Source organism: Mustela nigripes, chromosome 2, assembly GCF_022355385.1.
Source record: "Mustela nigripes isolate SB6536 chromosome 2, MUSNIG.SB6536, whole genome shotgun sequence".
NCBI lineage: Eukaryota > Metazoa > Chordata > Mammalia > Carnivora > Mustelidae > Mustela > Mustela nigripes.
The window spans coordinates 49,348,297-49,366,564 of record NC_081558.1 but is presented as its reverse complement, the minus strand read 5'-3'; the positions used below and the strand labels follow the sequence as shown (position 1 = coordinate 49,366,564).

The window sequence follows — 18,268 nt, the reverse complement described above, 5'->3', positions numbered from 1 at the left end:
AAAACCATAAGATACCTAGGAATAAACCTAACCAAAGAGACACAGAATCTATACTCAGAAAACTATAAAGTACTCATGAAAGAAATTGAGGAAGACACAAAGAAAGAAAAATTATTTTTAAAAATTTTGATGGCTACAGTGAATGATATTGCAATAAATAAGTATCATACTTAAGTTCCTTTGATTTATTGATAATGGAAGAATCCAGACACCATTATAAGTGGTTTCTAGCAGGGGTTTCCTAGTGCTCAAAGGCAGTGAGCTGGACCTAGTTTTTCTCTCCAAGTTTTGACTCCGCTTCCCTGGAACTCCGTGGCCTCCAAATGGCTCCCTGTGGCTCTGAAGGGTCACACCCATTGGACAGGAGCTTCTTGGTACCTCAGATTACCCCACGTACCCCTTGGTACTGACAGATTAGTGATTCTTTCTATTGGATGGCTTAGTTCGACATAAACCCCATTACTAAGGTCCTGGCAATTGGCTTAAAAAGAATCAGATCTCACCCCCAGTCTTGGGAATCCTCCAGGGCAAACCGTATGGCTAAAAGGAAACCTGGGGCTCCTCCCAAAGAGAGGAAGTATGGTTGCTTGCTGTAGGTCATGTCTGTGATTAAAAAGTGTTCATATTCCCTTTAAATGGTTTCATATATTAACACAAACCCCAAAAGAAAAACACAGGTGTATGTATCAAAAAGTTCAGGTTAGAAGGTTATTATGGAATTTGATGTACTGGACAGCTCAATGTGATGGTAAATAGGTTAAAAAAATATTATATTAAAAAAAATGAGCCAGAATAGTGGGAACGAATTAAAAATAAAAGTTGTCCTATGAAGTAGTGGTGGTTGTTCTCTTGTAGTCTTTTTTTTTTTTCTTTCCTGGTTGGTTTTCTCGGGGAGGGGCCTGCCACATGGGTTTTTAGTCAATGATGTTCCCTGAGTTAAGTCCTCCCGCCCCCCTCAAGGGGGTGGGCTCTGAGGAAACCGGTTTTTTTAGGCTTTTGTTCTCTGGAGGTTTTTATGTTGTTCACTTTTTTTTTTTTTCTCTCGCCTTGCCCACTTTTGATGGTTTTTGTAGGTTTAGAGGAAAGCAAACTGCATCCTGACCTCCCTCTCAGAGAGAAGCCTCAGTCTACTCTTTTGTGGGTGTTGCAGAGCCTATATAAATTCCCCCTTGGCCGCTGGCAGAGCAGGTTCCCACTTGCGGTCCCTGGGGATGCAGGATCTTCTTCAGCAATCAGACAACAAAGAGAAATAAAAGGTATCCAAATTGACAATGAAGAAGTCAAACTCTCTCTCTTCACAGATGACATGATTCTTTATATGGAAAATCCAAAAGACCCCACCCCCAAACTACTAGAACTCATACAGCAATTCAGCAACGTGGGAGGATACAAAGTCAATGTACAGAAATCAGTGCCTTTCTTATACACTAACAATGAAAATACAGAAAGGGAAATTAGAGAATCGATTCCATTTACTATAGCACCAAGACCCATAAGATACCTGGGAATAAACCTAACCAAAGAGGTAAAGGATCTGTACTCAAGGAACTACAGAACACTCATGAAAGAAATTGAAGAAGACACAAAAAGATGGAAAACCATTCCATGCTCTTGGATCAGAAGAATAAACATTGTTAAAATGTCTATACTGCCTAGAGCAATCTATACTTTTAATGCCATTCCAATCAAAATTCCACCAGTATTTTTCAAAGAGCTGGAGCAAATAATCCAAAAATTTGTATGGAATCAGAAGAGACTCCCGAATCGCTAAGGAAATGTTGAAAAACAAAAATTAAACTGGGGGCATCGCTTTACCTGATTTCAAGCTTTACTACAAAGCTGTGATCACCAAGACAGCATGGTACTGGCATAAAAACAGACACATAGACCAGTGGAACAGAGAAAAGAGCCCAGATATTGACGCTCAACTCTATGGTCAAATAATCTTCGACAAACAGGAAAAAATATACAGTGGAAAAAAGACAGGCTCTTCAATAAATGGTGCTGGGAAAACTGGACAGCTATATGTAGAAGAATGAAACTTGACCATTCTCTTACACTGTACACAAAGATAAACTCAAAATGGAAAAAAGACCTCAACGTAAGACAGGAATCCATCAGAATCCTAGAGGAGAACATAGGCGGTAATCTCTTTGATATCAGCCACAGCAAATTTTTTCAAGATATGTCTCCAAAGGCAAAGGAAACAAAAGTGAGAATAAGCTTTTGGGACTTCATCAAAATTAAAAGCTTCTGCACAGCAAAGGAAACAGTCAAGAAAACAAAGAGGCAACCCACGGAATGGGAGAAGATATTTGCAAATGACAGTACAGAAAAAAAGTTGATATCCAGGATCTATAAAGAACTCCTCAAACTCAACACACACAAAACAGGTAATCATATCAAAAAAATGGGCTGAATATATGAACAGACACTTCTCCAATGAAGACATACAAATGGCTATCAGACACATGAAAAAATGTTCATCATCACTAGCCATCAGGGAGATTCAAATTAAAACCACATTGAGATGTCACCTTACACAAGTTAGAATGGCCAAAATTAGCAAGACAGGAAACAACATGTGTTGGAGGGGATGTGGAGAAAGGGGAACCCTCTTCTACTGTTGGTGGGAATGCAAGTTGGTGCAGCCACTTTGGAGAACAGTGTGGAGATTCCTCAAGAAATTAAAAATAGAGCTTCCCTATGACCCTGCCATTGCACTCCTGGGTATTTACCCCAAAGATACAGATGGAGTGAAAAGAAGGGCCATCTGTACCCCAATGTTTATAGCAGCAATGGGCACAGTCGCCAAACTGTAGAAAGAACCAAGATGCCCTTCAACAGACGAATGGATAAGGAAGATGTGGTCCATATACACTATGGAGTATTATGCCTCCATCAGAAAGGATGAATACCCAACTTTTGTAGCAACATGGATGGGACTGGAAGAGCTTATGCTGAGTGAAATAAGTCAAGCAGAGAGAGTCAATTATCATATGTTTTCACTTATTTGTGGAGCATAACAAATAGCATGGAGGACAAGGGGAGTCAATGAGGATAAGGGAGTTGGGGGAAATTAGAAGGGGAGGTGAACCATGAGAGACTATGGACTCTGAAAAACAATCTGAGGGGTTTGAAGTGGCGGGGGTGGGGTGGGGTGGGAGGTTGGGGGAACCAGGTGGTGGGTATTGGAGAGGGCACAGATTGCATGGAGCACTGCGTGTGGTACAAAAACAATGAATACTGTTATGTTGAAAATAAATTAATTACTTAATTAAAAACAAACAAACAAACAAACAAACAAAACCCCAAATGCCTACCGTTTGCCAGGTACTTGTTAGTAAATATGAAAAACAATGACTTAATTTTGGGTTCTACCTTCCAGGAGCTTTTAGTCTCTATGTGAAAAGTAAGTTCAACAGTGAACAAATCACTTAAAAAGCTAATGAGGCTCACATACCTCACAAGATCTCAAAGTTGTACTATTTTACAGGATGACAGATGATTGAGGATCCAGAAAAGGTTAAGTAATATTCATTCGTAGCCTTTTCTGTAAAATGAGTGCAATTCCCTGTAGGGAGATGCCTACTAAGAATGCTTGTTGTTTTGACACTCTAATTAGCATTTTGGTATTTGAAATAATTTCAGGTATTTGAAAATTTAACATTTGGGGGGCACATCTAATTTCCTACTAATTGTAAATAAATGAAAGATGACAAAAGTCACCTTCATTTCTCATACACATAATAAACATAGAGTTTACTTCACATCATACATTTCAAATTTTTAAAAACATCTACATTTCATTTTTTCCTTTCTCCTGACATAGTCCCTGATGCCAATTTTCAAATGATATTGCATTATGCATTTTAAAACGTGTTTTTTTCTTCTCCATCCTGGGAACACTATTTATCCTTCAAGTCCAACTCAAATATAAATCGAATGTCACTACAAAAATTAAATCATACTATATCTAAGCCTTTTAGATGCAATATATTCATCACAGACCCCTTGTCCTAGTTCATGCACACCAGGTACAGGGCCGGCTCCTCCTTACCCTAGCGTCTCCATTAGCTGTCATCCTTGCCGACACACTGCGGATGTCTCTTTGTTTCATTATCCCTTTTCCTGCTTTCCTGCTAGGCATAATGTTTTATGGGATCTCTGTATAGTAGAATACAAGCCTGAGAAAATAAGTCAGGATTATTTCCATGGAGGTTGCAATGGGGAGAGTGAACAGCTTTGCTCCTTAAGATTTCCTTCTGATGAATTCTTGTTCATGCAGAAATATCCTAGTAGCAAATCATGTGCTCATCTCTTAGCCCACAGAGCAGACAGACCCCTGGGCCTATCCAACAGGTAGTAAGGATGCACGATGGCATTCCCTAATGGGCAGCACACTCTTAGGCACCTAAAGTTCAGATAAAGAACAGCAGAGCTGTCTGGTCCATAGACTGGATTCTTAAAACTCTGATTTCTTGGCTCAGAAACTCATTTGCAATCACTGACCACAGAAACAGCACTTGTGAAAATTTCGTTTGCTAGAGATTAGCTCTAACTGGGGATTGCAAAAATACCCCCTGAGTCGTTGTAAATGAGAACTTGTCACTTGAAATGCTTTGTTTTGTTCTGTTGACTGCAAGAAAGCAAACCTATGAAACTAAGTTTGCCTGAATTACACTCTTAATAGAATTTTTAACTGAGAGTAATTATAACAAAAGGAACCTTATGGACAGAGTGGTGCTGGGTAAGATATCAACCATTGGTAAGCACCTGAACCTAGCTCTGGCTGTCCAAGATAGGGTGCAGGAGTCCCCTCTGGATACTCTACTTCCCCCTCTTTTGTCAATTTACTGATATCCTAAGAATCCCATAAAAGGCGTCAACAGGCTGATAGCCTATCAAAGCCAGTTATTCTAGCAGCCATCCTAAACTGAATTAACCCAGCCTCTCACCATTTTGAACACCCTGGCTCAGTCATCCATACCTTCAGGTTGCATGTAGGACCAAGCAAATGCTACTGGGTCCATGCGAGAATTCAGGTGTCTTGTCTGCTCTTTATATAACACAGCACTTTCAGCATGAAAAAGTAGAATGAAAAATGTTCCCACCTAATGCTATAGCTCCCTGATCAGCTTCCAGTAACAAACATAAAACCAAAGTGTGTGTTTGTCCTAACTTTCTGGGCTCATGAAACAGAGTATTTCAAGTTGTGTAATATTTGGAGTAGTTGGAAAGGACCTGTACCATTTCCTATGAGGTTTTCAAGACCTTGGGTTCTTGGCTATTCTCTTTTCTCTTTTTTTAATGGCTTTAAATGTTATTTATAGGTTAACGACGAACTGGATTTGGTGGGTTGTTTTGTGTTTTAAGAACTATAGACCAAAACTGTTTTCTGAGCTTCAGATTTCTATCCAGTTCATTTTGGCTCTCAAACATTTAAGAGCACTAACTCAGGATTCTCAGTTTTATCCCCCTTTCCCACCCACTCTGAGTAGCCTTTCTAATCTTATGTGACTATCATCTTCACAGCCTCTCAAGCTATAAACATGGTGCTCACTTTTGACTTTTATTTTTCCTTCAACCCCAGCACTGAATCCATCACTAAATTTTACTATTCTTCCTCTAAGATACATATGTCTAAGAGGAAGAATATTTATACAGACACACACACACGTAAATATATACACACACGTGTATTTTATGTGTTATCCACGCATGTGTTTCTACTGACTTCATTACAACACTATTATCAACACACTCTCTAAGCCAGTGACCTCAAAGTGCCATCAGCATTACACAGAGGCTCTTAGAAAGGCAGATATTTGAGCCTCCTTCCACTCTGAGACCCTGTGAGTCACAGAGGCTGCTTTCAGGCAACAGGCTTGAGCAATGAAAATTTGATCAAGGCAAAGGGGCCTGTGTGAGACCCCTTGGCTGAATACAGACAGGCTCATCAGGAGATCCCCCTCAAGATATCCATAGGCGCTCACTGACCAATGGACTGTTTACCACCAGGCACAGTTCCCGAAGTCCCCATACCTCCTCACCTCCCCCCTTTAAAACAGCCCCACCTACTGCCCCATTGCAGACAGTTTCTCCTTTGCTATCCTTCCCATGGCTCCCTTGCGGGGTATTCCATAAATTTCTATCTCCTTTGCTCTGCCTTGGATAAATCCTTTCCCCACAGGTACCACCGGCTTCCACTGCACTGCTGCCCCACATCTGGGGGCTCTCTAGGTGGTCAAGACAGACACCACATGAATTAGAAACTCTGGCCAGCAGGGGGGTGGGGGTGCATGGAATAGCAATCTGTGCTTTCACAAATGCTCTGGATGATCCTGTTACCTGCTGAGGTTTGAGAACCCCCTTCATTAACCATCCTATTTCACTTGACCGCTAAAATCAACTCTCAGTTGGTCTTCCTCTCCCACTCTTGCCCCTTCCAATTCATTACCTTCTTAGTAGACAAATTAATTATTCCTAAATTTGATCCAGTCACTCCCCTGCTTAACAGTTCTCAATGACTTTTAAATTCACTCTGAGTAAAATTTAAAAATGTTTTAGCATAGCCTGCAAGGGTCTTCAAGCTATGTGTCTTAGCAATGGTTCTGACCCCTCCTACCACCTCTCTCTCCCCTCTCGCTTAGTCATGCCATTGCCACAGCAGCCTCCTGACCTGCTTGGTGGATCTTTCCTATTCCTCACACTGCTGGCTTCTCATCTGGGAAAACTCTCTTCACCTCCATTACTCTCCCTGGTTTATGCTTCTTCTCACACTTTCAAATCTCCATATATACATCTGTTTACTTGTGTCTCATGCACCTCCAATCCAAGACCACCAATTTTGTGAGAATAGGGACCATGTTTGTTTTCCTCCCCCACTGTGTACCCGTTGCCTCCCGAGATGCTTATCACATCACAGATGCATTAGAAACAAACAAACAAAAACCTGTTAAATGACTAATCAAATGTAATTTTTATGAAGGACAAAATACACACCAAATAAAGAAAAATAAAATTCTTATTGATGTTGGTTCTTAAAAATTGTGGGCTTAAGAATTTCCTAGGTAATATCTGGAGTTGACGAAGCATGGTTGGGATTCTTTTGTATGGACAAACTACACACACCAGGAATTTAACACCGGTACAGGGGTTATGCTAGCAAAGGTAAATGCACCTATATAATCTTGTGGGTCTTATAATAAGTGCTGAAAAGTTCACATGCATAGTACAGACTTTGATTCTCTACCTTTAGTTCAGGCTGATCCATCTTTGTATCCCACAGGCAACACCCATTCAAAACATACTTTGGCTATGTCAGCCAGGTTATGCTACTTTGATTCTGCTTCTGATTACTACCCCTTGAGATTACCAGCTGAATTTTGTTTATGTGCTTGCTCTGCTTTCATGTTCTCTTTTTGCTCACAAGTTTAGTATGCTTTAAGTTCAGCATAACTTTAGCTTTTACTTTGCTTCTAGTACTCAGCTCTTATCCCAGGCATGGCTTGCACTGGCTGGTTGGTTCCATCCATTCTTGGATGCCGGATCACAATTCTTTGGACCCGATCATTGTGTGAACTCACTTGGATGGGAGATCTCAGGAGAGGGAGAACTGGACAGGTATTAAGAGAGCTAGGCCAAAGCAATGTGCAAATGAGGTAACTGGCCTCTGGTGGCCTCCTCAACCCCCCATACCACCCCCCACTTATGAAAAATCCTCTCTTAGGAACTATGACTCCAAACCCCCACCCTATGACATTAACTCTGTATTCCACTCTCCAGAAACCCTTCTCTCAATAATTTCCAAAGTGCCTTCTAAAGGTATGATTTGATAAAAGCTAACAACATAATACCTGGCTTTGTAAGAGATATTAGAAGGAATTTTCTGAGATAGGGCCTGTGATCATTCATTTTATGTACACGGGGTACCCAACCATTTGATTAAGCAGTATTTTAGGTGTGTCTGTAAGGATGTTTCTGAGTGAGATGAATATTTAAACTGGTATAGTGGGTAAAACACATTGCCCTCCCTAATGTGAGTAGGCCTCAACAAACTTGAATGCTGAAATGCAACAAAAAGGCTGAGTCAGAAAGAATCCTCTCAGCCTATCTTTACATTGGAATATCAGTCTTCCTCTTCCTTTACATTCAGACTAGAACTTACACCATTAACTCTCCTGGGCCTCTGGCTTGCAAATTAGACATTTTTGGGACTCCTCATCCCTCATAGCTGAATGAGCCATTTTCATATAATCTAACTACCTATCATCTACTCCATTGGTCCCATGTCTCTGAAGAAACCAGAATAATTCAGGAACCTGCTGGACCAAAGAAAATCATGTATTTGTATATACTATAATATTTATGAAGTTGGGACGTTCTACCCAATTTATAAGTCTTGCCCAGCATAGCCACCCACCATGCCACTGCAAGAAGGGACCTGCGCAGAACCTCTTGAAGCATAACCCTCTCAAGTACACCTGAGCACAGAGGCCCCACAATGTCCTTACTTCTCCAACTTCTGCTGCACTGGGTTCCAGGACCCCAAACACCAGACTGGGGCATGACCTGTTTAAGAATCCTTTCAGGAAAGGAGGAAAATCATGGGATACATGAGTTGCTGAACTCCAGCTGCGTTTGGCTCAGCCAGGGTAAATGGACCATAGTTTGTGTTCTTTACTGTCTGTGAAGATTGGTAGATTTATTTGAATAAATAGTAATTTTAAGTAGGACATTGTAAATATTATGAGAAGCACACCAATGAATGTTGAACCTAAAATATTAAGAAATGAAAAAAAAAATTTAAATGGCAAGAAAGCTGTTAGGTATTATGGAGGCGGGCCCATTCCAAACAGAACCTCAACAACTTCTGCAGAGTATTAATGATAATCAGACAAAGCCACTCAATGACTGTGGTGGAACAAGACAAAAACAAGGCCACTCCATAACTGGTTCTGAAACTAGAAAGAAAGAAGGATACTCTGCAACCACAAATATAACTTCTCCCTTCTTCAGTTCTCCAAAGTGCCTATTATTTCTCTTTTAAGTGACATCTCTTGCTTAGCCTTTATCTCCCCATCCCCTACACAAAAATCACGAAGGTGTACTATTATCAACTTGTGTCTATTTCCTAAGAGGGCCCAAACCCAAACTAGTCATTTCCCTAAACCTCCTAAAAATCACCCACCTCAGCCCCAAACATATAATAAATGACATCGAAACTCCTTCATCATGAAGAGGTTTTGCTGGCAGGAGCAAACTTCATGCAATTTAAAGTTAAATAAACCTAACTGTGTCTGACTACAGATGACCAACTGATGGTCTCTGGCTGGTGCACTTTGACCTAACCTTGCACAAGGAAGTGGCCGCTTACTCAAGGTCATGTTTGACCAGAAGAGGAAGAGGTTATGGATGTTAACATTGCAATTACTCAGAGAATCTCAGTAAAATCCAAAGTGACTCACTAAAATGCTCTAAATGAAAAAAATACATCACCATATGAAGAAGAAAAGAAGAAAGAAGAAAGAAAATCTGACCAAAAGAAGGATCTTTTAAAGTATTAGCACGGAACTTGTTTGCTAAGCAATTCAAGCCTCAGGCTAAATGAGATCATTCCTGTAAGAGCTGAGTATAATACCCAGTACAAATTCAAAGCACATTTTTATCATCCTAATCATCATCACCATCACTCTTACATTATTATGGATTATCAATCCCTGCAGATGATTTTAACAGGATGCATGCCCACATATATAACCACACAAACATAAAAACAAGAATGTTAGCCAGACTGAGCACATTAAAAGTCTGTCCATTCATCACATGAGCAAAGGAAGAGGGATAAGTAGTACTCACATTGAGCTGAAGTTCATCTGTCCACTGCCCAATCAGGCGGTAACCAGGGTTGGTGGTGTTTGTGGTCTGGTACTGAAAGATGTCGTAACGCCCAGGAGCATCCCCATTTTTGTTAAACATTACTGGGGTGCCTGCACTCCCTGAGGAAGACAAGAAAATGCCAGATTTTATAATCGAGATTCCCTCTACCTTTTATACCTTGGGTGATGGTCTGGAGACCTGATGATAAGCAAGGTAGCTAGTAGATTATCACATTGTTTAATAGGTTCCCCCTAAATGGGCAATGGGTAACCCCATGGACAAATCATCACTGTGGCCTGTGGATGCTTACTAGAGAAGGTGGGCAGGTGACCTGCCTCCCCCTTTGAACAGTTCTATATCTCAATATTTCTTGATATTTTATGCTAATCTTCCCCCCTTGTGGAGAAAATTAAATGCATTATTTCCCAGAGACCATCTAAAGTTGTATTATTATTTTAGTTTCCACTTAATTATCAAATGTGGTTAATAAAGAATCATTTCAAAAATAGCACTTTTTAAAAAAAAGAAAACTAAGAGAATTAAAATGCAACTAAACCAAAAACTTTACTTAAATATGTACTTGGATATTGATCACATTTAAACATATTTATTGCTGACCATGTCTAATTTATATAACCAGTCTAAAATGCTTACCAATGTACACGGAAAGTATTTAATAAATTTTTTTTTCAATCTGCTATGTGGGTCTTCTTTAAAATGTGGGGCTTAGATAAAACCCATTATTTTGGCAGAATTAGACACTGAAGTCAACTTAAAAAGATGAATACATTTATTGAGAGAGAGAGAGTGTGTGTGTGTCTGTGTGTAACCTTTGAAAGTTAGATGTGAGTGAAAAGCTCCTTAGTATTAACCACATGGACCAACTGGCAAATCATACACAGAGAATGAGAGATGTGGGTTTGGGTTACTTTCAACAACAGTTATAAAGGATTCAAGAGCTGGCAAACTGAATGCTGTTTCTCTCATGATCCCTTGGAAATAGGATAAACACCACTGGCCTGAGGGTATGTGACTCTAAGAGTATCTTAGAGTATTAAGAGTATCTTAGAGTATTAACTCAGAGTATTGATATTTTGCAGAGGAAACTATCTATTTCCTGTCTTTTACAAGGAAATTAAGGATCATTTATAAGCTGAAAGAGAATCACTAAGAACAGAAGTTAATTTTGCTATTTTTTGTTGGAGAGGGGTAGGGTAAATTCAGATAATAAGCATGAAGCCCTTTTGATAATTTTCATTATAAATTTAAGACCCTAATGATGATAAAGTTCTGCATTTGATTAGCAGAGTCATTACCTCCTGCAGAAGCTGGGCCAACATGGTATTTGTATCAATAATATGCATGGGGTGGGGAGTGGGGGATAAAAGACATGTTAACTAGAAAAAAATAACCTAAAACAGGAAGGGAAAAAAAAGAAAAAAAGCACATATACTTAGGGAAGCAGGCATGGTGCTGAGTGGCCACACAAGAACAGAGTTAGGAAATGGATCCAAACAGCGTGACAATATATTAGGTCATCAGAGACATACAGAATTGCAATCCTATGCTGAAGCTTACCTCTAGTGGAAGAGGGAATTCAAAATATAGGCAGGATACAGAAATAGCTAAAGAACTCCATACCATCTTCCAACTGCCTAGCATAGGATTTTATGATACTTTGTTATTGAAAATGGAAAAAAAAAAATTGGAGCTTATAGTAGTCTCAGTACTGGCTCCCCAAATATTTCCATGTCCTAATCCCCAGAACTTATGAATGTTATCATACAAAATGAGAGATTTCTGGAGATATGATTGGGAATCATGAAATGGGAGAAAACTATCTTGGATTATTTGGTTAAACTTGGAGAAATCATAATGATCCCTCTAGGAACGAGGGAACAGGACTCAGAGGAGGAAGGATTTGTGATGGTCAAACCAAGGAGTTAGAGTGATGTGAGGAAAGGTTCATGATCCCAGAAGGCCAAGTGGGCCCTCACAAGCTAGAAAAATCAAAGAAACAGATTTTTTTCCCCTACAGCCCACAGAAGGAACCAGCCCTGCCTTCACCTTAACAGAGCCCAGTGAGACCATGTCAGACTCCCAAACTAACAGAACTGTAAGATCATAAATGTATGTTGTTTAAGCCACTAAATTTATGGTATTTTTTAAGGCAGCAATATGAAACCAATAAAGAGCTAGAGAACACAGAACATCAAACTTGCTAATTTGACAGGTGACAAAGTATACTTAGGTTTAAAAGGGGGACATTCCTTGCCCCAGAGTGTCTCAACTAACGAGACTAAAATAGGTCTTAATAACTGGCTTTGGAATCCCGAAGAAGGGGTTTAAATTCCAGGAACCACCTTCTAAGTGTGACTGTTAAGTTATTCAGTCTCCTTCAGGTTCTGAATATCCCTAATGCTACCTTTCTCTAATGCTACTAATCTCATGTTAGTGAGGATTTAGTGTAATTAAGTATATAAACTGCTTAGTTCCATGCCTCTTATGTAACAAATGCTCAAGAGACGGGAATGGTTTTGTGTATTGTTTTTGTTTTCAAAACAAGCTCTGGCCAGTTATTAAAGAAAAAATTTGTGTGATTTACTTTTCACCAGGCTGTGCTGGCATGCTTCTAATGAGAGCAGAATCAACTGGATTAATGATAACCAGTGTGCTTACTCTGTAGTATTTCCCACATGCTGTGCCCATCTCAATATTATTACCACTGTAGTGATGATGTACACCAGTTCTAGCCACAGGGCATAGTACTCGATTTCTGATTTCCTCAGAACTGGGCAATTGGTGAGGATGACCAGCTTCGCTTTGCCATGTCTGATTGTTTTGAGAGTCTGCACTTCCCACTTTTCACAACAAGCTGGAGCCTAGGTTTATTGATCCCAGTGACTTTTTCATCTTCTCATGGCCACTGTCTTCCTGTCTTAGGTGAGGGACAGTCCCACAAAGAGTAGATGCCAAGGTGGCCAAGAGTGAAAATTATCATTGTTTTATTTGTTGGTATCTCAAGACGAGAACACCCATCTTCAGATATTTGGTTTGTTGTGCACCAAAGTTGTCTCTCCTAACTCATATCTTATTTGAATTTCTCCATCAGTGTATTTTTTTTTTTAATTTTCTAAAGATTAGATGACAGCCCGTTCTGAAGATGAGCTGTGATCTATAAGCAACATTACCCTGGTCTCACCAACTTGAGTTAATGGGTGCATTTTCATTGGCTAAGGGCACTATATCAATTTGCTCCTCCTCTGTCTTACCTACACACTATCCCCATAGCTCACAAAGGCACCCAATTTTATCACAATAGAAAGCTCTTAAGCCCTCTCTGTATGCTAATCAAACTAAGCTTTTCCAGTAGAGAGGGGGAAACACACACACACACACCATCAATAACAAAAACAACTTTTTAAAAAATTTTTTTTCAGCATAACAGTATTCATTATTTTTGCACCACACCCAGTGCTCCATGCAATCTGTGCCCTCTATAGTACCCACCACCTGGTTCCCCCAACCTCCCACCCCTCGCCACTTCAAACCCCTCAGATTGTTTTTCAGAGTCCATAGTCTCTCATGGTTCACCTCCCCTTCCAATTTCCCCCAACTCCCTTCTCCTCTCTAACTCCCCATGTCCTCCATGCTATTTGTTATGCTCCACAAATAAGTGAAAACATATGATAATTGACTCTCTCTGCTTGACTTATTTCACTCAGCATAAGCTCTTCCAGTCCTGTCCATGTTGCTACAAAAGTTGGGTATTCATCCTTTCTGATGGAGGCATAATACTCCATAGTGTATATGGACCACATCTTCCTTATCCATTCGTCCGTTGAAGGGCATCTTGGTTCTTTCCACAGTTTGGCGACCGTGGCCATTGCTACTATAAACATGGGGGTACAGATGGCCCTTATTTTCACTCCATCTGTATCTTTGGGGTAAATACCCAGTAGTGCAATGGCAGGGTTGTAGGGAAGCTCTATTTTTAATTTCTTGAGGAATCTCCACACTGTTTTCCAAAGAAGCTGCACCAACTTGCATTCCCACCAACAGTGTAAGAGGCTTTTTAATACTGACTTTCTTCTTTCAGTGAGCATTCTAAGTACAAGGAGAAGAAAGAAAATCTGGATTCCACATGTTATTAGCAAGAAGATGAGAATCCTATCGTTTTGCAGGAAGAGATTCATATGCTCACCTTTCTTTTCTTTCACATTGGATACTAGGATTCATGTTGTGCTTTGCTGTAATTCAACAGCTTCTATTCATTAAATAATATGACTTGAGCTTTTCATAGTCTTTGAGAAGAGAGAGCAAGAATATTGGAGGGCTGGGGCTCCAAAGGATCTCTAGCTCACCACCTAAATATTCATCAAAATGAGACACACTGCCTAATCTTTCTCTCTTCTTACAATCTTTGTTAGGAGAAATGATTCTTGTCATGCCCTTTCCATTCTCATTAAAGTTCACGCTTTAAAAAAAAATTAAGGCAGAGGAGCTGAATACTTTATCTAAGTGATGACTTGTAATAGCATATTGTGTGGCTTTGACCTTTTTGATGGATTCTATAATGCAACAGGCTTATTATTTCCAGGGTTTTCTTATGCCATAGCTCCTCTTTAACAGCATCCCTTAACTTCTTGAAAGAGAATAAAAGGGATTATGTTTAATGAATACTTGAAAACTATATTAAAAAAAAAAAACAAAGAAGTCCAGAAAGAAGTTATCAAAAGAGAAGTGATCATCTGCAGAAATTTCCACAGCTATCAGGGCCAGGACACAAGCATAGAATGGTGAAGGAAACAGGGCCCTTTGCCAAGCTAGGACACTGAGAGGAAACCAGATGACAGAAGGTATTTGTCATCAATATCCTCTACTGAATTAGAGTATCTGAATAAAATTCCTTTCTTCTAGAGCAGAATTTGGGATCTAGATTGCCCAGATGACGAGAGTCCTTTGCATCAAGGTATTTACATTTTTCTCTCACTTTACCACCCCATACCCAGATTCCAGAAATGCAGCACTGATTTGTGTTTAATCATCTATTGTTACTCAACAAACCACCCTAAAAATTAGTGCTCCAAATAATGACGACCTGTATTTTGAAATTTGAGCTGGGCTCGGCAGGGACATCACCTCTCTGGTCCTCATGTCAGTGGGGGCAGCTTGAAGCTCACATGCCTGATAATTGATGCTGGCTGTCAGCTGGGATCTCAGCTGGGGCTATAGCTGCCATACCCTCATATGGCCTGTTTGAGTTCTTGGCTTCCTCCCAACATGGTGGCTGTTTCCATAATACTAATGTTCCAAGAGTATCAGGCAGCAGTCCCGTTACTTTTATGCCTCAGAAATCACATGGTGTCACTTCTGCATTAGTCATAGCCTCCCTCAGATTCAAGGGGAGGGAACCTAGATCTTACCTCTCAACAAAGGAAAGCTAACCTCATTTTTCAAGAACACATGAGATGTGTCTTTCTTACAAAACATAGCCCAATCCGATGTGTTCTCTGGAAACTAACACATGTAGATACAGACACATTTCAGGTTAACTACTTTCATGATACAGCAATTCTCTAAGATTAGATATGTGGATAACAAATTTGTTAAATTTACATCTGCAAGTAGTGACATTGAGTTGGATGGGCCAACACAGAGATAACTAAATCAAATTTAGGCTCAGGTCACTGCATTCATTTGGGATGCAGGAAAAAATGGCTGTAAGTAATGAAGAAAAAATTAGCCATCTTTTCTCTTGGTGCATAAAAGGAGGTTAAGTACTTGGTGAGCCTATAACAATACTTTCAGGGCATTTTCTTACTTCCTAAATTGATGCTTTGGTAAATGTGAATTTCAGAGTTATTAAATTGTACTCTACTGGTCTGGAATAAAACTCCCAGGGGTACAAAAAACTTCAAACTAAAGTAACATAAGAGCACAATTAAGCTTACTGAGACAAAGAAAAATCAAAATCCTCCATAAAACATGCAAAAAAGTCTCCATTCTGTCAGCAGGAATGATGCAGTAAACCCTTCTTCTCAGACACTTAAATAGTAGTCAAGGGAGAAAGTTGTGGAGTTAGGAACATAGGGACCAAGTATGTAGCATCATCACTACATACGTGTCTTTGAACATCATTGTTCCTAATTTCTCTATTAATTTCCTTATCTATAAAAAATTAAGGAAAACAAGAGAATCTAAACAATTTTGTGTTTTGAAATTTAAGCCAGCCAATACAAGTGAAGTACATAGCACAGGTTTTGGTTCATAGTAATCATTTGAAAACTTTTTGTCCAGTCCCTCTGGCTCATCAGTGGGAAAGACAGTCTTGACTAAATGAGTCTACAGAGACCTAGAAGAAGAGTCAATGAAAGGTCACAAAGGACATTTTTTAAATCAATTTTTTCATTAGTAGGGTAAGAATGCCCAAGCGCATTCAAAGACCAGAATGCAAAACCACAAACTGACCATAACACATATGATAAGCAGCTCTGTTTGATAAATAATAGAGTTTATATGCATTTAGTTCTGGGGAATTATATATTTTAGGATATTCTTAGAATTTGGAAAAAACAATAACAAAAGATTATTTGTGGTTAAACTGTTTTTCTGGTTTTATATATGGTCATTTTGGTCTCCATCTTAAATAAGAAACTATTAGTTCCAAAATTGGATATGGTTCCCCTTCGTCCACCTGCAAGGTAACTCCTGAATGACTGACGAGGTATTGAGCTTAAATGGATTATTATTTACAAGAAGAGAAGATTATTTTTTAAACCATAATGTAATAATCTAATTCAGGAAATAAACATTGATTTAATACTATTTGAAACATATACAATTTTAAAAAGTTCTCACAATCAACAAACTAAAAGGCAATCTATGGAATGGGAGAAGATGTTTGAAAATGACACATCCATTAAAGAATTAGTATGCAAAATATATAAAACTCAATACCCTAAAAGTAGTCCATTTAAAAACTGGGCAGAAGACATGAGGAGACATTTCTCCAAAGAAGACATACGGATGGTCAACAGACACATGAAAAGATGCTCAATATCACTCAACATCAGGGAAGTGCAAATCAAAATTTTTCATACCTGTCAGAAGGGCTAAAATAAAAAAACTCAAGAAACAACAAGTGTTGGTGAGGATGTAAAAACAAGGGAATCCTGTTGTACTGTTAGAGGGAAGGCAAAATGGTTCAGCCACTGTGAAAAACAGTATGGAGTTTCCTCAAAAATTAAAAATAGAACTACCCTATGATGCAGTAATCTCAATATCGGGTATTTATCCCCAAAATACAAAGACACTAATTCAAAGAGATACATGCACACCTATGTTTATATCAGCATTATTGACAATAGCCAAATTATGGAATTAGCCCAAGTGTTTATTGATAGATGAATGGAAATAAGATGTGGTATGTATATAGAATGCAATATTTTTCAGCCATAAAAAAAGAATAAAATCTTGCTGTTTGCAATGGCATGGATGGACAAGAGAGTATAAGGCTGAGTGACATAAGTCAGTCAGTGAAATAAATGCCATATGATTTCACTCATGTGGAATTTAAGAAACAAAACAAATGAGCAAAGGAAATAAAGAGATGTAAACCAAGAAACAGAACCAAGTAACAGTTACAGAGGAGAAGTGATGGCGGAATGGGTTAAATAGATGATGGGAATTAAGGAGTATACTTATCATGATGAAAAGAATAAAATAAAATGACAATTAAAAAATTCTTCATTGTCCCATTAATGTCCTTTAGTATAGGATCAATCAGTGTTCCCACATTACATTAATAGTAATGTCCCCTTAGTCTCTTCAGTCTGGAATAATTCCTCCTCTAACTTTATCTTGACTTGGAAAGTCTTAAAGAGTACCCATCAGTTACTCTAAAAAACGTCCTTCAATTTGGATTTCTCTGAGGCTTCCTTGTGATTAGAGTGAAGTTACCCATTTTTAGCAATAACACCTCAGAAGTGATGTTGTAACATTCATAGGGTATCAAAGGTAAGTGATGTCACTAAGGTTCATTATTGGTGATGTTAACCTTGATTATCTTGTTAAGGTGCTGTCTGTCTTCCAGGTTTCTCCACTGTTAAGCTATTCTTTTCTCATTTGCAATTAATGTTTCTGGGTAGAAGGTACTTTGAGGCCATGCAGAGGCCTTGTTTCTGATCATACTATATCCCAATAATTTTAGTATCCACTGATGGTTCCTGCTTGGAACAATTAGTAGAGGGGTCCTTGCAAAATGGTGATTTTGAACTACCATCTATCATTACATTATACTTCTTCTGCACTTATGTATTCAGTTCAGTTATTTATTTCTATCAGTATGGACTCATAGATGTTTGTTTCATTCTGTTAGTATAAT

The 18,268-nt window shown here is 39.0% G+C and overlaps 1 protein-coding gene and 1 pseudogene across 2 annotated transcripts in view; both read right to left on the bottom strand.

Moving 5' to 3' along the window:
* Positions 1-18,268, bottom strand: part of GRM7 (glutamate metabotropic receptor 7) — a 913,283-nt gene that overhangs the window by 277,776 nt on the left and 617,239 nt on the right. For both annotated transcript variants that reach the window (XM_059390206.1, XM_059390207.1), the window contains exon 7: positions 9,862-10,001. In XM_059390206.1, the coding sequence (XP_059246189.1) occupies positions 9,862-10,001 (140 nt within the window). The remainder of the gene's footprint in view (positions 1-9,861; positions 10,002-18,268) is intronic.
* On the bottom strand, positions 12,484-14,121 carry LOC132012521 (large ribosomal subunit protein eL30-like; annotated as a pseudogene).